Source organism: Colossoma macropomum, unplaced genomic scaffold (assembly GCF_904425465.1).
Source record: "Colossoma macropomum unplaced genomic scaffold, Colossoma_macropomum, whole genome shotgun sequence".
Taxonomy (NCBI): Eukaryota; Metazoa; Chordata; class Actinopteri; order Characiformes; family Serrasalmidae; genus Colossoma; species Colossoma macropomum.
Window position 1 is genome coordinate 34,436,172 of NW_023494795.1, and position 26,957 is coordinate 34,463,128.

Below are 26,957 nucleotides of genomic sequence, written 5' to 3' on the forward strand. Positions count from 1 at the left end.
TAAGTGGCTGAGTCAGGGATTTTGTCAGGGAAAGAGTCAGGCATAATTTAGATGAAAATAAAAAAGCAGCAGTCTCCAACACCTCCCACTTTCTAGTCCACTGCATCTAAAGCAGGCCACTTTGTTTTTGAGACAGCGGACATAAAGGAATGACCAATCTTTTGGGGTTTGCCTTAGCTTAACATGGACACCAGACCGACTGCCACACTTCCCCTCGCTGACTCGGTTAGCTGCATCAGAAGAGGCCATAGCCTCATAGGCATTGTAAAGAGTTTGTTAGCTGACTCCAAACATGATAATTCAACTAAATTATGTTAAATGTTTAATTCTATTAACTCTGTATGATTAGAGGATAAGTGAGTTTGAGCTTGATATTTATTGCCACTCTTACTGCGATGCTTTCTATGTGCTGTTTAACTAGAGCTGCGACCGTTAAATGAGGCCTACTTTTTGATCTGCTTTCTTTGCTTTGCTCTAATATTTAATCTGGTAGTCATATAAATCATGTTATCAAGCTCTGTTAATGTATTTATTGAGTCCACGGCCTTCAGATCAACCAAAATCAAGGGAAGCCTGTAATAAAGTACAATTCATTCATCTATTCTGAACCGGCTGAGACCGGCTAACCTTGCCACAATGGTGGATCCCCCATGAGACAGTGCATCATGACATCACATTCCTAAGCCTTTTTTGTTGGATTCACACGGTGCATTAAATCATTCCTTTTCATTCAGAAATGTTCTTCCAGTGATGAGAAGCTATATTTTGACTTGTAAAACTGGCAAACTATCACTTTGAGCACTGCTGTGGACTTAGCAGCGATCAGTAACCACTCATTCGTGATTAATCTCCAGCGAAATATTGTCTTCTGAGAATTACTGGCTACCCTTTTTCACTCCAGAAATGATGGACGTTTTGTCTGTTGTTAGAAAGAGGGGCAGTCTGAAGCTCTGCAAAGGCTCCAGCTGGGCCTGTCTGTGTTTTTAGCTTTTCCATTCCAGATGCAAAGCAGCCCCCATGCAAATCGGAACTGGCTTTGCACAGCTCGGCACAATTAAAAGCCAGTCCCCTCAGTGCAAATATCGTTCCCTGATTCAAGCCAGCAGCTAGATAGCTCTGTATGCTGCACTCTTTCCCAGGCGCAAAAAAAAAAAAAAATTGGGGTCAGGCGCATTTAGCTGCTAAGCGTCTCCCTCCTCTGCATGCGTGGATGTTATGGGGAGGAGGGAGAGAGAAAGAAAAAAAGCTGTTCACTTATAAAATGCAAATTTATAGCTTCCTCCACCTCTGTAATTGAATAGCGGAGACTGGAGCCAGGCAGTCATGATTCGAAACGCCAGCGACCGTAAGAGCGCGTAACCTCTTCCTCATCTGGCCCACATCAATCACGACTCATTTTGTCTCACGGTTCTCGAAAAGTGGAGTGGCTGTTGAGTTCAAAGCAGGGCAGAGAGATGAAAAAAGCAGGCAGCCCATTACCGTGCCACAGGCAGTGACAAGGAACACTTTGCATGGCGTGGGTAGAAATGACTTGGAGCGTATGGGGCCTCTCTGTGCTGATCTGTGAACAGTTTTTCCTACTCAAATCCTTAGCCAGGAGAGAAATCTCCAAACTCATCTCAGATCTATATCAAAGGCCTACACCTGCCCTGGGAGGGCATACAGCACTATTTGAATATTCAAAGGCGCCTCGAGCATTTCTAAAGGCACTACACGAAGACCTGCTATGCACCAGAGGGCCATTGTTAACAACCGTTTTATTTTGCAAGGGATTGGGATTGATTTCAGGTAAAGGAATATTTGGGCAAAACATCAAAAGTACATAATGTTCTCTTTGCCCCAAATGCAGTTCATCAGCCAAGACATGTGGTGTCTGAGGTTTGCTTCTTTAGTTTAGCACTGGAGCTGCAAGGCTAATGCAGCTAACAGGTAATTAAACATAACCCTCTCAATTAGTACTATTCATTTTTACACATTTCTGTATAATTAGATGGTTAAGATGTAAACAAAGTCACCCTGAGTGGTTTAATGTGAAATGCGCCATGCTGGGGAAATGTACCGAGTAAGAATTGTTAACAGTGGTGGTGATAGGAACCAGATGTCCAAAGCATTGAATGCCTCTAATGGTTATTTCACAGGAAGATATTACAAGAACTGTTTAGGAATATGCCACCTGATGCCTGAGAGATTGTTTTAAATATTTTTGATGTAAGATTTTAAGCTGATACATTTGAGGTATAGAGGCAGAAGGCAAAAAATAGGTGTTGTAAAGCAAAACAGTTTTTTTTTCAGATTTACTTTATTTTAGCCAACATTACATATAAAAACTCCGCAGACATCTGTTGTGTCACTGGCCGCTTTAGATAGTAAATATTATGGCTTTGCATTGTAGACACCATCACCACTGTTAAGAAATCCAGTGCTAACTGGTGGATTAAGCTTCCATTACCTCCATTACTTACAATAAATAATATTATGCATATCTTTTTAAGAATAAGAATACTTCAGCCCTGTTATATGACTGTACTATTAACTACCCACTTCCTGCAAGGAAAAAAGCTGCATGTTTAGCCACCACCTGTTTGGGAGTACAGGCTAGACAGACAAAAGAACCTCCCATAACACTAGAAGCGTAAGCGGACACCACGGCCACCTCTGGGGAGAACTCCAATGCAGAGCCATAATATCCACAACATCCACTGAATGCATGAGGCTCTGCAAGGGGACTCTGCTACCTGACTGAAAACAAATTCATGGTGCCAAAACAGGGGAGGTCTAGTGCTGGATGATATATAATCCATACCATTAATAAATATATCATACATCATTACTGATTTTTAGTTTAGCATCATTGAAAGACAATGACCTGTATTTCCTTAGTGACATTCTATTACATAAAATATCACTTCCCATGTTGCCAGTAGAAATACACTATTTGAAGTTTCCCTTGGAGTCACTTTAACAGAAGAAAACAAGCTGAAATGTCTGGCATTCCTTTAGCATAGAGTAGTACTCATTAAGCATGGGTTAATTATCCTTACATGCTTCCCATAAGGAAGCTGTAAGATTATTAGATGAATCCAGAACCATGAACAGATCTACAGTATTTACAGTCTGATTCTAAAATGACTGAGGAAGCTGTATAACATCAAGAATGAAATTACAATTAATGTATGAACATCCAGGACGCCTTGTATGCACTGCAGACAAAACCTGCAGGCCAACAGCTTTTTGTAAATGACTAATTATAGTATATTATTTTGTATTTAAATCTTGATGTTCCCATTTCAAAATACAATAATGTTTGAATCTACACAGTGCAAATTATTATTGTATACAAAATAGCAGTGATCATCAATAAGATGAGCGATTCCAAACTTTTAAATAGTAGTACAGTACATCTAAGAGAGATCAAGCTCCACTCATGCTTCAGATCTGAAAAAATCCACAGGTGTTTCTGACCTTCCCCACTGCAAAGAAGACAACTCAACGCTATGGGTCTGAAAGGATGTGTAGCTGTCAAGAAACAATTACTGAGAACAGGGAAAAAGACAAAAAGAAAAAAATTTGCAAGTCAAACTAAAAAGATGTTGGCGTTGTCAGAACAATAGACCACACCTGAGTCCATAACGTCACTGAATGTGTTTCGGATTATTTTGTTTGAAAATGCAACCTACCTCTAAGACTGAACTGCAGAATGAGATCCTGTAGATCTGCTTGAAAAACTGAAAGCAAGCCTCCTGAAAAGAATGGAAGCTGTAATAAAGGCTGTATATTGTATCAAGTACACATGTATCTGACTACTTGACTGGCCAGCTGGCCTTTAGCTGGGCCCTAGGTTATTACCACTGGCTTCTATTTGCATTGCTAAACAATCTTTTGTGTCAGGCAGCAGATAAAGCCTCTGGGCTTACCTCTCTGTCTAGTATTGTTCAAAGAAGTTCTGTACTACAAGGTTTTCAACAGGGACGCTTCACCACTTAGCCTAGGAGCTGTGGTAGTGGGTATCTGAACAGAGTACAAATGAGTTCGGACTGCACGAGGCGGTTGATTTAGCAGGAACAGGCTTGGTCTGGGTGCGCTAAAGAGAGCAGCTGAATGAGTCGGCCAGCTCCCTGCGTGACTGGAGAAGGAGCCTGCAGGCACTGCAGCCTTTAATAACCAGCGCTGAGACGCAGGGGTTCGGCGCACTCGGCAAACTCCTGATGCCTTCTGTTTATCCTCTACTCCACTGAGAAAAAACACTGACAGCGAATGAAGAGAACGAGTGAGAAAGAGCGAAAAGAGAATGAATGAATGAGCACTGTGGGTCAGAGTGAGTATATTAAATATGCACATACATGTATTTTAAGAAAAGATTAAAGGAAAGGAACGATAGAGTGAATGAGTGTCAAGTGCCTGATGGTGTAATGTGTATATATGCAAAATAATGTGGTGTACATTTACGCAGAATCTATGATGTGTATATAATATACACATTCTAGTCCATTATTTAAGTAATGAATAAACAGTGAGAATTGTGAATTCAAGACTTTGGCTTCAAATTCATTCCTGATCCTGTTCCCCATACAAGGTAAAAGACTGCAATGCTCTCTTTTATTGTTCAGCTTTTATGTATACATTTTTGTACTGGTTTTGTTAACCCTTCAAGACTTGTAGTTAGCTACTTTTATGAACGACTTGGTAACTACTATGAAACTAATATGTATGCCGAACGGTAGAGGTGCAACTTTCACTGTTGCAAAGACAACAGATGGGATAACTGGCACAAGTCATCTTCTCAGAAAATGAATAAAAAAGAAAATAAACAAAAGTGCAGTATATATATATATATATATATATACACACACACACACACATATATATATATATATATACATATATATATATATAAAAGTAAACAAAAATTCTCAATACATCAGGTGAATTGTGCATTAAAAGTTCATTTACACTCTGATCTTGTGTTTCTATATAAGTGTGGCTCTCACATTCTGGCTGAAATGAGTGAGAGGAGATTTTCTAATGTAGCTCAATCACTCCCAGCAAACTGCAGAATTCACAACTAAACAGAGGTGGACTCTACAACTGAATAGAGGTGTAAAATGGTAGCTATTAACATCCATATGGAGTGAGTTACTTGTTTCGCCAGTGCATAATCGTCACTTAAGCAGCTGCTTAAATCCTGTGGGGAGAAGCAGCTGAAATTGGCTTCCTTTTCACCAGTAACACGTAACTGTGTTTTTCCGTCTATGGTGAAATGGAAAATTTGAACAATTTCTCACGTTTTCTCCTTGCTCTACTAACTCACACATTTGAGTGATGTCTTTACAAATGAGTGAGCATATCTGAGGTAAAAGCATCGGTATCTGATCCCAAATAACTATTTAATAAAAATACTGGAGTATAAAATATAAAACATAAATATAAAATTATATTGGATGACATTATCGGTTATCTAAAGTTTTAACCTCTTAAAATTGCTGTCAGATTTTTTTTGTTAACTTTGAAAGAAGTGCATTAGTCAGGAGGAAGAAAACTATGGCTAAAAATATGGTCTCCATATGCTGCTGTGAGTCAATCTGTAAAGCCCGAAATAGTAATTTAACAGTCAAGGTGTCGAGTCACGTTTCACAGCATTTTTTCAGACCATGTCTTTACATATTAACGTCACATGCACAGGCTCAAAAAGAAGGTGCAACTCCATTTTTAGGTCTAAAAGGCAAATCAACACTATACTGACGAAGATATGAAGGCAGAAGTAGATCATTCACTTACACCGTTGGAGGACATGTCCTTCACCAAGTTTTGAGTTCTCTTTCAATATTCTTTCAGTGTGCTCACATCCAGGATCCAGGGAAGGGATCCGACACACAACGTTACAAAATGTTTTCCACACATTGTGTGCAATTTCACATTTCCAACAGAGAGGTCTTCAAATCCTGAAAACTTACATAGTGTCGGCTTCATATCAGTCTGGCCCTAGTCTACATATGGGTCCTTCATAGGTTTAAGAGGTAAAAGAAGTTGCCTGGGACATCCACACTCTCACAGTGAACTCAACATTAAGTTTTCTGCTCCAAGTGTGCTGAACTGCTTACTGACACTGTATAGGTAGCAGTTCACAAAGAGGCTTAAAAGGCACAGATGTAAAATAATGGCATTGTATCGGCAGCAGTTCAGAAAGTGGTGGGTTAAGGGCACAGAAGTAAATAGCTTTTTTCAGACATGTATAAGCAGAACATAGCCCTGTTCAAGTGTTCACCAATGATATCACAACTCTTCACTAATCTAAGACAGTTTAGGCTTTTACTTACTGTTCATCTTGAAGCAAATGTCCCTGTTTTTGTAAATGCCATACCTGCAATTGAGGCATTGATTATCTTACCTCCTTCAAAGTAACTAAGGACTTGGAAGGCTGTATTTAAATACTGGATCTTTTACAGCACTCAGGAACATCTTGGTATTTAGCTGTACATTAATAAGACACTCAGATGTCAACTCCTTTTTAATTTAATTTGTTAATTTCAAATGAAAGCCTTTTTTTAATGTCCTGTTTCCATTATGTTGGCTTCCTCCCATGTGTTCCAGTGTATTATTCCTCTGAATAGCTTCTGGTCAGACAGAATACTCTGGCGTGGGGGCAACTGGGTCACTGAATACACACAGCCAGTAGCAACAATCTGAGGCACTTGCAGCATTCTCCTATAACTTTATCTTGCAGCTGCCCCAAGGGCACACCCAATAAAAGCACTGCCAAACACTACAGGAAGGAACAGTCATCACCTATCTTACAGTAAAAGATTAAATAAATAGCATTTGTTATAGTTGTTGGACACATTTTCCACACTGTTGACCTCATGGATGCATTGTTATCTGTCCAAGGCAGAATGTACAGACCTTAGCCCAAAGGCTACCATACCACTACACATCATATCAACATACAGTACAGTTATACTTATTTTCAAATACAGAAGTTTAAACAGTATTAAAAAATTAAAAAACGTTGTTTGAATGCTGACAACAAGGGTATAAAATGCTTGGGCTTTTGCATTACTCCCAAAACAGCATCATTAGAAATACGCTTTAAAAAGATGTGGGAAATAACCTCGACCAAATAACCATTGCATGACTGCATCATGCAAATTCAGATTTTTCTGAAATTTTTTTTTCAGATTTCAAATTCAGATTTTTAGGTGCACTTTCATGCTGTGAATCCCTCATTCTACCACATCTTAAAGGTGTTCTATCGGATTGAGATCCACTGACTAATAAAGCCACTGAAGAACACTGAACTCATTGTCATATTCATGAAGTCAGTTTGAGACGACCTTTGTTTTGTGACATGCACTATCACGTTAGAAGTAGCCAGCAACAATACCCAAATAGGCTGTGGCATTCAAGTGATTGATTGGTAACTTACTGAAGTGTGCCAAGAAAACATTCCCCATACCATTACACCACCTCCACCAGCCTGGACTGTTGACAAAAGGCAGGTTGGGTCTATGGAGTCGTGCTGTTCGTGCCAAAATCTGACCGTACCATTTGTGTGCTTCAGCAGAAATCGGGATTCATCAGATCAGGCCATGTTTTTCCAGTCTTCAACTGTCCAGTTTTGGTCAGCCTGTGCATATTGTAGTCTCAGTTTTCTGTTTTCAGCTCACAGATGTGGCACTCGACATGGTCTTCTGCTGTTGTAGCCCATCCTCTATGTTTGATGTGTTGTGCATTCTGAGATGCTGTTCCGCTCACCACAACTGTAAAGAGTGGTTATCTGAGTTACCATAGCCTTTCTGTCAGCTTGCATCAGTCTGGCCATTATCCGTTGACCTCTCTCAACAAGGCATTTCCTTCTGCAGATCTGCTGCTCACTGGATGTTTTTTATTGCACCATTGCTGTGCATGAAAATCCAAAAAAATCACCAATTACAGAAATACTCAAACCATCATGTCTGGCACCAACATTCATGCCATGGTCAAAATCACTGAGATCACACTTTGTCCCCATTCTGATGGCATTAACATTACCTAAGGCTGTTGGCCTGTATCTGCATGATTTTATGCACTGCACTACTGATATATGATTGGCTGTAGCGCTATTACTATATATTTTTGAGGTGTTTTATTACTACCTCAATTAAACATACATTACTCACAGTCTCATGGCTGTCGCTGACAGAAACTTAACATAATTAGCAGAGTTGGAGGTCTTTGAGCTCGTAGCCAGTAAGACTTTCAAACTCATTGCCAATGCACTCACCTCTCAAACACAGAAGCAGAGATGGGTGATGACAATACACACACACACACACACACACACACACACACACACACACACACACACATGCACACAGAGTGACCCTCCAGTTCTTGGTGCACAGAAGCAGCTTTGTGGAGGAAAGAAGCAGGAACAAAGCCTCCTGTGTGTGAGACATCCCAACAGCTGGGACATACAGCAAGCTTCAGACACACTTAACCACCGCAGGACGTTTTCTCTGTCTCTACACCACCTTCTCTTTCTCTTTCTCAGTCTGCCTGTCTTCCCTCCTGCATCCCTCAGCCCCTGCTTTTCTCTGAAGCTCTCTCATCCTTCTTTTCACCCCCTCCCACCACAGCCCCTTTCTCTGTGGTAGGAATGGAGAGTTAGTAAAACATGGGCAGTCCCGAGAGGATCAGACAGCAGCCACATGAAAGCTACTGTACGTTAGAAGAGCGTTTCTGAATACACAGGCCTAAACAAACAGAGATCCACGGAATGCAAACTTTGGGTCTCGCTAGCAATAGACTATAGAAGTGATACCAGACTGACTAATAATCAAATTGCATGAATATGTTTTTGTTGACACTAATCATACACAGAATTGTGTAAGTTATGTTTTTGTATATATTTGTATATTTGGTATATATTTCAATTAATGTAATTTTTAAATAGATCACAACATTATCCTTGTAAATATTTAAGGTCTGATTACTTTGACCGAAGTTTGAATAATTAGGTAGAATAGTCCACATATAAAATATATTTCTTTCAATATATCTTTTATTTGATTTGATTTTATGTTGACACCTGCACCAAGACAAATTCCTTCATGTGGTACTTGGCGAGTAAAGACTCTAATCCTAAAATTCAGCGTACAGGGATTTCAGTATTTCAATACCGGCACCTGGAATATGACGAGGCTGGTGTCCGAAACCCTTAAATTTCAACTTGTGTATGCTGTTTAAACTTTTTCACAGCTGCTGAAAAAAATACTAGAGGAAACACTGTGGTTACAGAGGGACTGTTGACTGTTGTTGACTGTTTGTTAGCCCACTTTACCTTGTTGTTCAATGGTCAGGACCATCACAGAGCAGGTTTTATTTGGGTGGTGGATAATTCTCAACACTGCGGTGACACTGACGTGGTGGTGGTGTGTTAGTGTGTGTTGTGCTGGTACAAGTGAACCAGACACAGAAGTGCTTCTGGAGTTTTTAAACACCTCACTGTCACTGCTGGACTGAAAATAGTCCAGCAACCAAAAAAATGATGAGCTATTGTCCCTGACAATACATCTATTAGGTGGAACAACACGGTAGGTGTGTGTAATAGAGTGGACATAGTGCTTAAAAACTTTTGATACAATGCTACATCTGATCCACTCATATCAGTGCAACACACCACCACACAGTGTCACTGCAGTGCTGAGAATGATCCACCATCCAAATGATACCCGCTCTGTGGTGGTCCTGACCATTGAAGAACAGGGTAAATGGTGGCTAAAAAAGCATGCGGACCACAGTCAGCAATTGTATAACTACAAAGTGCACCTACATGGTAAGTGGAGCTGATAAAATGGACAATGAGTGTAAATACAAGGAGCTGGTTTAAAATGTTTTGGCTGATTGGTGCATATTTATAAACACATTTAAAAAGCTGTTTATCTGTTCAGTAAGCATTTATTTGCTCAGAAAACACTAATGCTAGAATAAATATCAATTCAAGCAATGGTGATTTTAAGTGTGGCAATTTGGTTGTTTAACCAGCCCAATATTATTTGTGCTTATGATTCAAAACCTGGTTTGGCTAATCAGTGCTTCGGTATGTTAAAGTGTGCTGGTGATGGAATTTAACAAATTCATGTGATGGCTGGGGCTGTCGAGGCATCCTATGAGAGTGCCACCTTTAAAGCAACTGAGCTCTTAATTACAACCCATTCTACTGCCAGTGTTTGTCTGTGGGGATTGTATGCCTATGTGCTTGATTGTACACGCCCGTTAGCAATGGCGTTAGTGTGGCTGGAACACCTGAACTAAATAATTAAGAGGGGCTAAATAATTAAGAGGGCCTAATACCAATATGATTCCAATATCATTGTGCATTCCCTGTGGTTACACGAATATTATTTCATTATCTCTTAGGGATACTCAAACGTCAGCATTAGTCCAAATGCACTTGCCTGATCATGTACTAATTGCTTTTGGCACTGTTTCACTAAAATGATGGTGCTCTAATAAAATTATATCAGTCAATATTCTTTGTGATAGGAATTTATAAGCTCCTTGAAATCAGTGATGGTGAAAAAATATATAGGTCAAACTTTAAAGAATATTTGATCTCTGCTGACTGGCAACACGTTTTGCAAAATTTCCATATGACCAAGAAACATGCTTAAATGTTGAGATGTCTGCTTTATATTACATCCATTAATATAAAGCCTAGTGATTGGTAATCACTCCAAACAGCGTGTGCACCCAGTGTAACTCTCTGGGCCACTTCAAGCTGTCTCGGGTGTCATGTGATGTTTTGGATGCCTCCTCTAATAATGGAGAAATGCAACAGCTGCAGCGGAAAACTGCAGTCGTCAATAACTGACAAACACAGCAGCATTCTCAGATACCTCTACAGACATAAAAAATATGTGATGAAAATTAGTTTTAAAAGGTTTCATGCAGGTATGTTGCAATAAACTTTTCTGAGCATATCATGGATACTGTCAGCACTTAAATAACACTCACCAACTGCATGTTCCATTAAAAAGAGAGCTTAATTAGTCCTGTTTACTTGGATTTAGGGCAGTGTGTGTGAAATGTTGAATACAAAGCATTTGATTCATAGTTTTTGTATTTTTAAAATGTGGCACTAGTTTGTCTTTTCAGTTATCAGATAAATCAGAAAATGAAGTGTGGTCCAAAAGTCACACTGATTTTTTTTTTATTATTTATTTAAACTTAGAAATAAACAATAGAACACCTTAGAACTTTAAAAAATTCAAAACTAAGAAAAGTTATGACATGTAAAATGGAGAAGAATTATTCATGATTCTGCACTATTTCTAGGCCACAGCTCAAATGTAAGCAAATCTGTGACACTGACCATGTTGAGGCCTTTGTACAAAAAGTTTTTAGTCTTATCTCTTCCACTGAAGCATGGATTCAGGCCACTCTCAAGAGGATTTGATCTACTCATAAGGGGCTTTTGCACAAACTTGTGGAGTCCACGCCAGCTCGAGTGCACGCTGTCATTACAGCAAGGGACGAACATATCAAATAATAAGAAATTCTGGAAATCATGTTAAAATTTCAAAGATTCTATTATCTGTTATGCAGACAATACAATTTGTATTAAAACATATTTCTATTAAATTAGAAAGGAATGCAAAATAGAAGCATTTTCTACAGGTCTTGGACTTTTGGACCCCACTGTGTCTCTATAGTGTGGTATATTGTGTATCGTGAAATCATCTTGGAGTGTCATGATATTACATTTTTGCCATATCACTCACCTCTATGCGAATGTTTATACTGTGTACACTTCTGTGGCTGGCTTTTTTTTTTATTTCATAAAGGTGTTGCCTATTTCCCAATTTCCAAATCAGCCTCACCTATGAATGAGCCGCTGATGGACAGTGCTGACACAGACTTAAGAGAATTATAGGATTGTGGTGCTGGTTAAGTACTCAGTATTTCCAACAAGCAGATCACATGGATGAGGCCCACTGGATGAAGAGGTTTCGCCTCCGAGACAGTTTCTTATATATATACCAGAAAAAAAGCTCTAAACAATAAATAATTTATAATATGTAGTGCAGCAGGAATCAGCATACACTCTTACGAAGGATGGTTGTTTAAGGGGTTCTTTAGTAAAGACAGTGGCTCTATATAGAACCATGAAGACTCAAAGAACCATTTACATGTTTAAATGGTTCTTTGCATGGTGAAATCGTTCTTCAGATGTATGGAGAATGTTATATATGGTTCTACTGTTACAATGTCAAGCTTGTAACAACAGCAGAACCCTTTTTGGTGCTATATAGAACAATTTCCAAAAAGATTCTACATAGAACCAAATACAACATATTTTCCATCAATCTGAAGAATCGTTTCAGCATGCAAAGAACCATTTAAGCATGCAAATGGTTCCCTGAGTGTCCATGGTTCTGTATGGAATGCTAAAGAACCCTTAAAGAACCATCCTGTGGCTGTATAACAGATTTCAAATGCTATTTCTCACTCATTCACTGATCCTACTTTCTTTATAGATTGTACCCAAGATGAAGAATCTGACGTGGCATAAAATGAGGAATTTCCAGTTTCAATACTTAAGAAAACATAACAATAAACTGGACAGCAGCTCATAGAAGCTGCTATTTTACATCCACACCACAGCACTTTTGTAAGTCTCGGGTTTCACAAAGAGAGTCTCCCAATGATTTTCTGCCCTCCCCCTTAAAAACATGGAGAAAAATCATGGAGACAGTTCGCCTTCAACTTTAAAAACTACATGAGATACCCTACAAGAGCTGTCCCAGAGGCACTTCGAAATACAATTACACATATGCAATCACTGTTATAACCGTTATTTGGTCATTTCAGAGCTCCGTCCACCTATTCTCTAACACCAGCTCTCATTTGCGCATTTGAGAAACATAAAAGAAGCAACGTTTTCTGAAATGCCTGGACCATCGAGCAGTTTTTGTCCTTCCAGCGACTTTCTGGACTTCATACATTAGGACAGGGTCTCTCAAGCTGGTGTTTTAGTGCGAATTAACTCGCTGTTTGCCAGCAAACCTCGTTAGCGAGTAGAAAAACGGAGCGAAGGGATTCCACACGGCTCGCCGTTTACCGTGCAGATGTGAAATTGCGATCCCTTCCCCCTCCCCGCTTACATTTCAGCACTCGTTCGGTTACACGAGGCAGCCCAAGAACAGCGAGCAAGCAGCCACAAAGGCGCTGGTTTCATTTCATGCCTCATATCAATCTTCACACAAGTTACTTCACCTACAAAAAGAGCAGCCTTCGCTGAGCATCCAATAGCTAGCTCGCTAATATGTAGGATGCATGCATAATTTAACCCACACCTGTCACCCACTCACTAACGCTCCTCACTAGCGATGGCCAGTCAGTATTGTCTTACATGAGGCGGTGCAGCCTGCAGAATACAGAAACACAGGCATGCCGTATTGATTTAATTTACTCTAATGTTCGAAAGACGAAGTTACATCAGTTGACAGCAAAAAAGAAGAAAAACACAGAAGCTGTCAAATCTGTTATAAAGCACGGAAAGCTGTCAAATATATTCTGCAGGTTTTTACCAGTCAAGCAGTTCAAATTAAAACATCCTACCTCTAATTCAGAAGCTGTTTATTTTTCCATCGCTCTCCGCGCTGTATGGATATTCCCGTATTCCTCTCAGTTCAGTTCTTCAGTCCCCTACTCCACGTTACAGAGTTACCATTGCTGGAATACAGCTTGTGGATCCCGTTAGAGATGCGTTTCCCAGGACTGTGGCACAGGATTCGGCAAAAAAGGGATCCACAGAGATTAACTAGTAGCATATACGCCAAAAACGGCTAATTTCGCACCCGCGACGGCAGTCAGGCTAATGTAAAGAAATGTCTTTCTCCATGTGAAATGGGCGTGTAATGAGTTAATATACGGCTGCAGAGCTCTTGGTTGTGATCCATGTGAATCTACCTCTGTCCGCCAGCTTTGGTACAAACCGCTTTCTATTGTTGGACCTGCCCCACGCCGCACAGGACTCCGCACTACACCAGCACAAAGCGAGCTCCTCATCTGATTGGTCACCCAAACACAAACCACGCCCATTTTCGTGCTGCTACCCAATCAGGAGTGACGAATGAATTACATTAACTCGTTCTCAACTTCTAATGCAAAAACGTAGCTACAGTTATTTAATGGCTTGCTTGTCCACCTGGCTATATGGTTTGGTTAGCTGAATGTGAATACATTATCAGCGGACATTTATGTATAAATAATATTCACTTGTAAACCCAAGCCCTCCGAGTCCAACCCATAAGTCCTAGAAGATCTGTAAACGTAGGAGTACGTTTCTTAAATATATATATTTTTAAGAACGTTAATGTAAATATAAATATTGTATTAAATAACAAATGATTTAAATAAGTGTTTAACGTATTCTAGTGTTCAACCTAACATGTTATTTACTGATTTTTATCCACATTACACTCTTTAGCCATTTGAGTTAGCTAGGACCCTATGACGAAAACCAACAACACTGAAGATGGCGGCTGTAGTTGGTTCCCTCGTTGCGTATGGCAGTGATTCCGACTCAGAAAATGAAACTGAGTCCAACACGAATCCAGAAAAAGTGGACCCCGACGCAATCGCACACCTTCAGCCTTTAAAATCTGGAAGAGCGGCGTCTTTGGCTGTTCTTAATTCAGCGCCGGAGGTCGCCGTGAAGGTAACTCGGCTAGCTTGCTAACGTTAGCTAGCTAAGTCCGCTAACTGAGTGCATTGGCGGTAACGTTAGTGTTTTCCATGTAACGTGAAGTTAACTAGCTAGGTTAATCTCATACAGATTTAAAGCCTTTCTTTACGACGCTACAAGCATTCAGAGATATGGCTAAAGAGGCTTCAGTATGATTAGAGCCTTAGCTAGTTATCCAACTTGTCAGGTAGCTGACTAGCCTGCTTCTGTCACTAAGGTTACGTTATTTTTTGAGCGCTGTAGCTGTTAACTGTTCGAGCCTAACTGAAACAACGTAATGACACTTACTATCGACATTTTCGATGCTGACTAACAGTTCTTCAGTAGTCACAAATGTGGGTTGCAGATATGTTGTCAACACTGCAGGTCATTTCCACGAGTATCTCCATGCCCCAGTATGATAACATATTGACTTTAAAGTCACTATGTTTTAAAAACAGTACTGATTGAAAAAGGCACAGAAAAGAAACGCTTGCGACAGATTGCACTCAGTCGGCGATACCGTTTAATTATCTGACGTTTGGGGAATTAACTAACGCTAAATGTTTCATCGTTAGTACAGTGTGGGTATATAAACTGCTGTGTGTCTCCTTTAAATTCCCAGTTTTCACAATTTTAGTGATGTGGGCTACATTGCTGTAACACATTTAATTAAATGCATTAAGCCTGTCATTCAGTGGTAGTAATAATACCAGTACATACAGTTCCTTCCGCAAATATTAGCACCACTGGTAAATATGAGCAGAACCAGCAATAAAAAAACATTTTTTATTGCTTATCCTTTGATCTTTCATTCAATATATTAACACAATTCAAGCTTTTATTTGAAGTACAATGATTGTAAAAACTCTGAATCTTATCAGGAAATAAATATTTTCTAAAATGTGTGTGGGCCACAATTGCTGGCTCCTCTTCATGTAAAACTTTGTGTAGCCTCCCTTCTCCTTAATGAGACCAGATAACACATGGCAAAGGATCTGAGACCATTCCTTCATACAGAACCTCTCCAGGTCCTTCAGATTCTGAGGTCCACAGTCTGGACGCTCCTCTTCAGGTCATTCCACAAGTTGTCTATGGGGTTTAGGTCAGGGGACTGGGGTGGCCATGGCACAACCTTGATTCTGTAGTCAGTGAACAATTTTTGTGATGATTTTGAGGCATACTTTGGATCAGTATCCTGCTGGAAGATCCAAGCTATGGCCTAGTTTAAGCTTTTGATTTTATCTCTGCTGGTATTTGAGGGAGTATGTGATACCATGTATCTTAATAAATTGTCCTGGGCCTTTTGAAAAAGCACAGCCCCAGAGTTTCACAGATCCACCACCGTACTTCACAGTGAGGAGGAGTTACTTTTCTGCATGGCAATCTTTGTGTCCAGGCCAAACTCAACTCTGGTGTTTGTTGCCAAAAAACTCTATTTTGGTCTCGTCTGGCCATAGAACATGGTCCCACTGAAAGTTTGTTTGTCCTTAACAGCAGAGGCTTTCTACTGGCAACCCAAAGACAACTTGTGGTTATATAGGTGGTGTTTGATTGTGACTTGGGAGACATTCTGACCCAAAGATATGACCAATGTCTGCAATTCCCTGTCTGTGATCCCTGGAGTTTCTTTGTCCGCTCGAACCATCCTCCTCACTGTGTTTGTGGTCAGTATAGACATACGTCCACTTCCCGGCAGATTCTTAACATCTCCAGTTGTTTTAAACTTCTTAATTATTGGGCATTTTAAACTGTATATCGTTTTTCTTATAGCCATTTCCTGATTTGTGCAGTTCAACAACCTTTTATCATACATCATTGACGTATTCCCTTGTTTTTCCTCATAACGATGGATAACTGAGTTTCATCTCATATATATTCATTAATGAAACAGGAAGTTATGTCTGGCCATTTAAGTGTTCTTAATCGCTCAGGTGAACTAAAAAACATAAAAATGGGAATATAAGTCGGTTAGATTTCAGTTTTAAGAATATTTTTAACAGCTCATTTTACTCACGATTAGCAGGGGTGCCAATATTTGCGAGTAGTTAACTTGTAAAGTAACATTAATTAGCTAAGTGAGCATAACTCAGTGGCATCTTATTTTTGGTTTATTACAGGAAGATGTTGAGACGGGCACACATCTGGATCCCTCACTCAAAGAGGTCAACTACAACCCTACCTATGAAACCATGTTTGCACCTGAGGTAAGCCCTCATACTTAATGTTGGTTGAGTGTTTCTTTAAAGTTATCCAACAATGTTTGAAAATGGTTTTTGGTTTTGGTGTCTGAAAGTTGTTAAGAAATTGTAATGTTCAAATCGTCTGATTACTAGAATGAAAGTGTTTTATTTTTAACTAATTTAACTTTCTATTGCAGTTTGGACCAGTTAATCCATTCAGAACTCAACAAATGGCTGCTCCGAGGAACATGCTGTCTGGATATGCTGAGCCTGCCCATGTTAATGACTTCATGTTTGAACAGCAAAGAAGGACGTTTTCTACTTTCGGTGAGGTCACACTTCACATATGTTTATTATTGATATGGAGCAGGCCAATATTTTAGAGTTTGACCATCGTGCTTGTAAAGTTCATCTTGAATGAACAAAGAAATCATTAAATTTCATTGCACTTTTCTAAACGCAGTATTTTACATAAGGGACTATTGCAGTAGGTGTGTCACTTCGCACCAGTTCAAACATTAGTTATGCTGAATATGGAATCGTCCTACTCACTTTAAATTTCTAGTGAAAAACATAAAATAATGAAATATGTGCCACAGGCTACGCATTGGACCCATCTGTGGACACCAGTCAAGTCTCATCAAACAGCTATATTGGAGCCGTGGAGGAGGCAGAGAAAAACAAAGGTAATAGTCATGACATGGTATGTCTCTGCCAGTTGGCTTTGATCAACTGGGAGTGTCAAATGTACCCACTTGCAAAGTTCTGTGCAGCAGTGAACATCTGCTCTTCTACTCTCTAGGACTGACTGTGTTCGAGGCCGGTCCAAAAAAGGCAGAGAAGAGGAAGAAAGTGAAAGGTGGAGACGCATCTGAGATTGACAGCTTCCTGGGACCCTGGGCCAAATATCAGGATGAAAAGGGTGTTGCCAAACCCTCAGAGGTCAGCTGTTGTCTAAGTAGCTTTGAGGATGACTGCAGACACATGCTTTGCAGTTTGTTGGATGTTTTTGCTCAAATGCTTTACCCCTTACAATACAAAAGATACATGCCAGGCTTGTTTGAAATGGTCTGTTTCACTCCTTAATACACATTGTAATTTCACTTTGTGAATAGTTTGATGCACTAAATGAATCAATATTCTATTCACAGGATGAGCAGAAAGAGTTGGATGATATTATTGCAAAGAGACAGAAGAAAGGAAGGAATGAGGAAGAGGCTCCTGCAGAGGAGAAGACCATACTACACGGTGAGCTGCGAGTTAGCTGATCTAACCCTGTGTATTCTTTTTTTCCTGGCATCGATATGAGCAGCTCTTTTGATATCTGGAAGTAGCAGAGAGCCATTCTATAGTACTATATTGATTTTCCTTGGGTTAAAATAACTGTCATTGTGTCGCTACAGTTAAAGACGCATACGACTACCAGGGCCGTTCATACCTGCACGTTCCCCAGGATGTCGGTATTAACCTGCGCTCAGCAGACATACCAGAGAAGTGCTACCTGCCCAAAAAGCAGCTTCATGTCTGGACGGGGCACACAAAGGTGAGGAGACTGTATGTGCAGATGTCGGTATGTGAGTCTGTTGGTTTGTCTGTGAGAGAGAGACTTTGGAAGAAATGGCTAATTTTTATATATTATCTGGGTCATAATATAGTGAGTGAGAGAGTGATGATTTTTTTGCTTGGTAGGCAAACATTAAGGGAGCTAATGGTCTGGCATATGGTTGGCTCTGTTTTGGATGTGAGTGTCTGTAGAGTTGCTTGATTTTGACAGATTATTAATTGCAGTTATTTTAAGTAGAGATGCTTGATTTTTAGGATCAGTACTGCCAATATTCAACTGATACTTATTGCTGGGACCATTATTGATGATTATAATTTTTTTTTGTATGAGAGTCTGAGCTCTGAAACCTCCAGATAAGCTCCAGTGCACTTTGTTATTAAACACTCATGTTTTGTAATAGTCAGTATAAAGTATAATATAAAATACTTATATAAACCGTCATGGTTCACTGAATTAGCCTGTATATTTTCTGTCTTCCTGCAATAAAAAGTAATGAATAGCTGAATAGTGATTTCAGTATTCAAATACTGGCAACTCAAGTGGTTAACTGAGTACTGGAGTACCAGTGCACATCCCTAGCGCTAACACTTGGTATTATCCCATTTTTATAAAAAACAAAAATACCGATTCTCACTTAGGAGTTACAAATTCACAGCAACAATATTAGGCTGAAGTTTGCTTTCTATTTGCCAGGTTCTTGTTCGAATTTTCCTGTTCCACCTTAAATGGTGCAGCACTTAAATGGCACCTGCTGCACTGTTTAAGTTGGAACAGGAAAATTCAAACAAGAAGCTGGTAAATTACAAGCTTACCAATATGGTTGAAATGCAAAACCATTGATTAGCTGGCTAAAAATAGAAATCTAAGTGTGGGCACCTCAGTGTGGCGCAGTGTGGAAATCTGATAACATCAGAGCAGCCTTACTTGTATGAACCTGAAGAGGGAGATTCTGAACAAGAACCTGGCCCTGAACCTTCTCAGCGGTTCTGTTTAGTCACATTTCTTTGTTGGCCAGCTAATCGAAGGTTTCGCATTTCAACTACAATATGAACACAAAGCTGAAGTTGGCTTCTAACTCGCCAGCTCCTTGTTCAAATTATGGTGCAGCAGTTACATTCTGCCTCTGTCCACCTATCCAGGCGGTTACTTTCGACACAGAGGCTGTCAATCAGGGCGCTGGGGTCCACGCCCTCACAGCAGAATGGTAAAAGGTGACAGAGAAAGAAGAAAATACAAAACAGTGCTGTTGATGTCATTTTTGAGAGAAAAATCAATAGGCAGTTGAAATATATACATTTGTTTGCTTATGTATTTATTTTTTACAGATTTAAAGAAAACAACTGTGCAGGGCCTTTAAATGAGCTTGCAGCTGCATGACTGATTTGTTGGGATTTTAAAACAACTCTGTTTTATCAGAATACTAACAGACCATCTGCTTCTGTTAATGATAGACTTGATGTATATGCAGTGAAAATTCTTGAGATAGGGTAGGATGCTAATATCTGTAAAGTAATGGCATTTGTGGTGCCATTTCTTGTCAGTGCTGATGCATTGGCCATGATTCTAAATGAAGTGAATTTACTGTTGGACATTTAGTTGTCCAAAGTGGTGATTTTGATTAAGACACAGTTTGTTTGCTGTACATTAGTATTCACTCTGTGCACACTCTGCTTGTGCTCTGGAACAGTGGAAGTGAATGTCTTGCTCCTTCACACTCATATTGGCAGTTTGCTTGATCTTAGAGCACTGGCCCCTACTTATTAAGTGTCTGAAAGTATTGATCTGAGATTAGTTCCCCTTTCCCTTATAAATATTCATTAGAGATGAGTTTTCTACGTAAATCCTAAAATGTTTGGGCTCAGACATAGAACTTAACAACATGTCGGCAGTTTGGGCTCACAAGCAGCAGTAAAAACGCTCATGGCAAGATCTGTAACACCAGTATTTCATGGGAAGTAGTGATATGCAAATTTCATGATACGATGCGCATTGTTGTTTTTGCATCACAATGCGATACATTTTGAATGAAGAAATGGAAAAGAATTGCTAACATAACATTAACATTTATTTAGTTTATTTCATAGTAATTCCCAAAAGTAGTGGTGCAAATTGGAAGCTATAGGCATCACTGTGGAGTGAGTTTATTTCACCTATTCTTAATGGGCACTTAGCAGTCCCTTGAATCCTGTGGGAAGAAGTAGCTGCTGAGATTTCTGTTTTTTCCACAAGGCTTCCTATTCGTCAGCTTCTTATTACAATTTTCCATTCCATCTTAAATGGAGCTGCAGTGACATGGAGACGTCAAAATACACTATATTGCCAAAAGTATTCACTCACCCATCCAAATCATTGAATTCAGGTGTTCCAATCACTTCCATGGCCACAGGTGTATAAAACTAAGCACCTAGGCATGCAGACTGCTTCTACAAACATTTGTGAAAGAACGGGTCACTCTCAGTGAATTTCAGCGTGGTACCGTGATAGGATGCCACCTGTGCAACAAGTCCAGTCGTGGAATTTCCTCGCTACTAAATATTGAAGAATGGTCAAAATTTCCATAAACACACTCCTAAACCTTGTGGAAAGCCTTCCCAGAAGAGTTGAAGCTCTTATAGCTGCAAAGCGTGGGCCGACATCATATTTGGATTAAGAATGGGATGTCACTCAAGTTCATATGTGTGTGAAAGCAGACGAGCGAATACTTTTGGCAATATAGTGTAAGACACTGGCTAACTTTAGCTTTGTGTATTCTCCACACTCTGGTAGCTGAGTTAGTAGTAGTTAGTAGTACCAGTATGTGATTTTGCGCTTGTTCCAGCTCAAGTTTGCTCTCTCTGCTCACTATTTCAAACAGCTTGGCTTATCAACCCATCCAAGAACACAGGTTTTCCCATGTAAAAAGTTGTATAAATTATATTATATAAATAGCAGGGACTGTAAGTTAATTAGGTTGGATAGTTGGTGTTGGTATCAATACTATGTATTGGCTATTACTTAAGGATCGGGTATCAATATCAGTATCGGAAAGAAAAACAAAGTGGCAACGATTCATCCGTAGAATGACCCTTTCTGCCTGTTCTACAGTGTCACATGTAGAAAATGATTGAATTTAGCAGTATTGTGATTTGTCTGTTTGTGTCATCTCTGTTATCATGCGAAAAGTGTACGATCATCCTAGGTTAGCTCTTACACCGATCAGTGGTCACAGGGCGCTGCCCACAGGACACTGTTGGCTGGATATTTTTGGTTGGTGGACTATTCTCAGTCCAGCAGCGACACTGAGGTGTTTAAAAACTCCAGCATCCACTCTGATCCACTCAGACCAGCACAACACACACTAAGACACCACCACCACGTCAGTGTTACTGCAGTGCTGAGAATGATCCATCACCCAAATAGCACCTGCTCTGTGAGGGTCCATGGGGGTCCTGACCCTAAAAGAACAGGGTAAAAGGTACAAAGTATGCAGAGAAACAGATGGACTACAGTCTGTAATTGTAAAACCACAAAGTGCACCTATATAGTAACCAGAGCTGATAAAATGGACAGTGAGCGTAGAAACAAGGAGTTGGTCATAATGTTATGCCTGATCGGAGTATGTCTTAGGACATATGATTAATATTGGCCACAGTCAGTCATTCAACTCATTAAAAGTGCGCATGTCCCGGTCCGCCCAGCTGCTTGCTCGCCCTAATCATGATTTCTTAATGGTTGATATGAATCCCTTTTTATTTCAGCACACAATGCGTTCCTCAAGCTCAAGTGTAAAATGTTAGCACAAACAGAAAGTGGTCTCGTATTGCTGTAAAGAGCCTTTGAAGCAGGCAGGGTTTAACTGCATTTAAGATATGTCTCTCCTTATGTTCACAGGGTGTCAGTGCTATTCGGTTGTTTCCTGTGTCTGGTCATCTGCTACTCTCCTGTTCCATGGACTGTAAGATCAAGGTAGGTTTCGTTCCTCACTGTAATGCTGACCATGCTCACAGATTAATCAAATGCACCTCTGTGGAAAGTAGAACGTTTTGTTCATTTTGCTAGTGTTTCTCTGTAGGTGGTGAGAGGAAAATTGTCTCAAATTGTTCTTCCACAAAATTGCTCAAAATTGTCCATAATTGTTTGTTTTTCAAAAGTGATCTTCACTATTGCCAGAGTCTCCACTTCACCATACTGTATAATACCAAAGGACTGTACCTAATGGTCTCTTACTCTGGCATAGGCATTTTTGAGGACAAATATGAACATAGGGGTAATTAAATTTAATTAATGGCAGCTTCACTATTTTTTTATTGCATTTAATATCAATAGATCACAAATCACTAGAGCGGCTAGAAGCTCTCATGGAGTCCCCAAAAAGAGAGCACAATCCATAACGCTAAGCACACAACTGTTTTCATTTTACTGTGTTTTTTTTCATAACTGGATATTACTAATGTTCGAGACCACTTTCGAGTTCTTTAAACAATGTTTGATACAGCTGCAGTTGTATGCAAAAGTTTTGAAACTCTTGGTCACATTACATGTTTTGCTGATTTCCAGTTTCTGCACAATTTCTGTGTCCTCAGTTTAACATATTGAGGAAAAATTAACTTCTGCACAGGCTGTATTTAGTCCCTCCCCCCAATATGTGAAACTAACCAAAAACAGTAATTGTACGTTTAAGAAGTGTGTTATCTGTAGAAGATGTGTACCTAATCTCACTTAGAAAATCAACAAAACATGGAATTTGACCACGTTGCCCAAACTTTTGCACACAACTGTATATAGGAGACATTGAGCTGAGAACCCTTGTTCGCTTTAACCAAGAGGGGAAACTGGAAGTAGGGCATATGATAAGAACTCTGTTACATATAGCACATGAAGCAACACTCTGGACACTGTTTGCTCCATATTGATGGGCTTACACTAAGCAATTCAGTTGAACACACTCTGTAATTTGTGTAAGTGGATAAGCCCAAACCACATCCATTTTACTGTCGTAAAGGTGCCTTAAACTGACATTATCCACAATGTGCTGACATAAGCGGTTTTCAGAATGTGGCAAAATTTTTCACTTTTTGAACTTGCCACTTTTCTTGTGAACTTGGGCACGTATGGACACACAAGTCTATTTTCTGTTGTTTGCAGAGAGTGACATGCTATAATACCATGTGGAAAAGCATTTTTCATTTGCAAGTCTTTTAAAAGGAAAGTGTCATGGACACGTTCTACTTTACCAAGGACAGTGCCACACTCTGCTTCTTAGGTAATGGCACCATTTCACAGTGTGTTCAAAACCAAGAGAAAGAAGCAAGCTACTGCATGTATGTGTTAGAGAAATATGTATTTAAAGCATATTCTCAGCCCTATATAACATTGGCCCTCATTCACCAACCGTTCTGAAGAACAAATTTCTTCTTAAAACCCACATGCACATTTTTCATAAAGATTCTGACATTCACCAATGGTTTTTTTTTATATGGTATTTGTTCTTAGGTAAGAACAAAATCTATACACACTCGAGCACAAAGGCGCGAACAATTCTGTGGTTTAAAAATACCTCACCAACCGTTCTCAAGAACAAATTTAAGAAAAAACTATTAAAAACTAAGATATTGGTGAATGAGGCCCATTGTTATTTGACATAAGTAGTCCAAAACAAAGTGATATTTTGAATGGAACTGTTTAACCTGCTGGGGCTAACAGCTTCGCACACTACAAGACAGGTTAAATTTTGGGTAACTGATGCCCCACCAACCCAAGTTTAGAGGATAAAGACTCAAATCTGAGAGAGTGAAGTCAGTTCACTGGTGTTGCAGTGACAGACTTCTATCAGCACAATCAGCTCCACTGTATTTTCCTGCTCTTGCCATTTTGTTATAGCGTAGTGTTGCTGAATGTAAAAGCACACAGCATGTGTAGTTTGGGTAAGTGGTGCATAACTATAAATCTTTGCGTTCTTCATTAGTATAAAGTTCTAGGAATGCTCATGTGCCATTTTTAATATTTAATAACATTACCTAAAATATTTGAACAATTTGAATTTGAATGTAGATCATTTTTTATGGTTTAAATTAGAGCTTTATGATACTTTTTTATATAGCTCTAGGTTACTGATTTGTTTATTAATTAGTGAGTGGAAATAATTAGGCCTGATGTAACAGTGCCAAAATTAAAGTTTATATAAGAACAGGGAATGGGGGATCACAGGTGGCAGACAGCCTACCCACACAGACAACTGCTCACTGCATGCACATTTTATTAATGCACTTCCTTCATCATATTAAATTTCTTTACTAGTTTTAAAGCTTTCCTTTTTTCTCTTGTAGCTGTGGGAGGTCTACAATGACAGGAGATGCTTACGGACGTTTATTGGTAAGATTAGTCTTTTCACACATTGCCTTCGTGGTTTGAAAAGTGATTTTTCGTAATCCAGAAGGTTTTTGGCTTTTAGTTATTTTGTGATTAATTGCATCTAAGACATGTGCCAGTTTTTGATAATCCTCTGAGTGGAGCTTGTAAACAATCACAACAGCCACAGCATTGCAGAAAGAGGAGCAAAACATTTGATCGATCAGAAAGGTGAAACCTCACATCCCACCCAGCTTAGAGTAGTAAAAATGCTCAGTCTCATGAATACACTTATATTTGCAGTCGCAAACTTTCATGTGTGTATGAAGTGATGGGCACAAAAACATCTCATTTGGCAAGTGGCGGACTGTTAATGAGGCAAATCCATTATTTTAAATATTTACTGAATGAATCACAATATATCTGCAGCATACAAAGTAAAAAAAAGGTCACCTGAATGTCTTGTTAACTTGATGCTATCATATAATGAAGAATCTCTCATTTCCACGCAAGCAGAGATTAGCATTCTTGTCATAAGTGTATTTGATTGCTCACTGGTTGTCTAGATTACATTCTGTATGTATTAACGTCAGCGCTCCTGTACTCCGTTGCAGTTAGTAAACCACCTTACACTCACTTCTTGTCTAAGCCCCATCCTCTTTTGGTTTGTAAAACTGAACACATTACGTGCAGTAAAAATAAACATTTAAACGGTTCTGGTAGCTAACAATAGCCTTTTGCTAGCTAGACTGTTTTGCTTGTGTTTTTGATTGTACTGTAGAAGTCAAATGAGCACACACTAGAGGAATTTGGGGATTTTAGAGGGTCGTGCTCTTGTTAGCAGTGGATTTTGCTGTAATTCAGCACCAAAAGATTATCAAGTAGTCCCTAGATATGTATCGTCATTACAAGATCACGTCTTGCCCCACAAGACTAATATTAAAACAGAAAAAAAGAACTAATCATCTTCATTCATGTGTTTTCGCCGTCAGAAAAACACTTTGTGTCTCCATTTTTGTAATTGAGCTTGAAAACGCCAGCTGCCATTTAGTATTTTAAAATGTCATAATGTAGGGTCTACATTAATTAAGTCTATATTAATGGTCAAAATTACTTGGAAAAAAAAATCTTGTTCTATTACCTTCCATTCAAAGTTAAGAAAGTTTTATTCTTTTTCCTGTAAAGTTACTATTTTGAGATACGAGGGTTTTTGGCAACAGTGACGATATGCTGCTTCAGGTAAAGGCGTTTTAGTTATGTTTGCCTCTCAAGGCAAAGAATTAATCAGTCTAAAGATGAAAATACAAAAGGCTCTAAAAACACACTGCCATATGTCTCCCTCTCTGTCTCGCGCTCTCTCTCTCACTCTGTTTCTCTCGTGTTCTGTTGCTCTTTCTTTCGTTCTAACTTTTTCTCTCTTTCTTTCTCTTGCTCTCTCACACTTTCTTTCTCTCACTCCTTTTCTCTCTTTCTCTGTTTCTCTCACATTCTCTTTTCTAACTCTTTCACCGTTTCTCTCTTTTTTTTTTTTCTCATTCTCTCTTCCTTATTCCTTCTAGGTTTCTCCTTCTGTTGCTTTTTTCTCTCTGTCTCTTTCTCTGTTTTACTCTCCTGTTTTTTTTCTCTCTCTCTCTCTCTGTCTTTCTCTCTGTTTCTCTCTGTCTCTCCCTTCTCTCTCTGTGCTCTGTTTATTGAACGTTGTCAGCAACAACTGGAGGCTTTGCTTGGCTTAGTCAGGGTTTTATAGGCAGGGAGGAGCGAAGGTAACGTGAGCAGAATCTTATTCATATGTTTACCGGGCGTTTGGACAGTTCGGGAGAGTGGAAATAGGCTTTTTCCACTGGACTGATTCAGCTTGTCAAGATGCTTCTGCCATGTATTATTCAACAGAGAGAGGGCAGAGGAGAAAGACAGTGACAGGTTCGAGCTGCACAAATGTGAAAAGTGCAGTTCAAATGAATGTACAAAAAATGAAGAGTGTGTGTCACCTGGCAAATAGCTCACCGTTGAGGCTTTCTTATTTCCAGATTTAAAATGGTTTCATCAAAATGAAAGCGAAAAGGCACAAAGTGGCATTGTATAACTTAGTGGCCACTAATTTTCATTCATTTTTAGCCAGATTAGTAGTTTAGCTAAAGCTGTTCCTTTGATGCAAGCATTTTTGAGGTACTGCTAG

The 26,957-nt window shown here is 39.4% G+C and overlaps 2 protein-coding genes across 3 annotated transcripts in view; one reads left to right on the forward strand and one right to left on the reverse strand.

Moving 5' to 3' along the window:
- The window catches only part of wasf1 (WASP family member 1), a 110,425-nt gene extending 96,432 nt beyond the window's left edge, over positions 1 to 13,993 (reverse strand). For both annotated transcript variants that reach the window (XM_036582297.1, XM_036582296.1), the window contains exon 1: positions 13,600 to 13,993. The gene's annotated coding sequence lies outside the window, so the exon portion shown is untranslated. The remainder of the gene's footprint in view (positions 1 to 13,599) is intronic.
- A 494-nt stretch (positions 13,994 to 14,487) lies between these two features.
- The window catches only part of cdc40 (cell division cycle 40 homolog (S. cerevisiae)), a 29,539-nt gene continuing 17,069 nt past the window's right edge, over positions 14,488 to 26,957 (forward strand). The window contains exons 1-9 of the mRNA XM_036582298.1: positions 14,488 to 14,701; positions 16,828 to 16,914; positions 17,088 to 17,217; positions 17,490 to 17,576; positions 17,693 to 17,832; positions 18,042 to 18,138; positions 18,294 to 18,433; positions 22,325 to 22,399; positions 24,760 to 24,805. Of these exons, the coding sequence (XP_036438191.1) occupies positions 14,519 to 14,701; positions 16,828 to 16,914; positions 17,088 to 17,217; positions 17,490 to 17,576; positions 17,693 to 17,832; positions 18,042 to 18,138; positions 18,294 to 18,433; positions 22,325 to 22,399; positions 24,760 to 24,805 (985 nt within the window). The 5' untranslated portion in view covers positions 14,488 to 14,518. The remainder of the gene's footprint in view (positions 14,702 to 16,827; positions 16,915 to 17,087; positions 17,218 to 17,489; positions 17,577 to 17,692; positions 17,833 to 18,041; positions 18,139 to 18,293; positions 18,434 to 22,324; positions 22,400 to 24,759; positions 24,806 to 26,957) is intronic.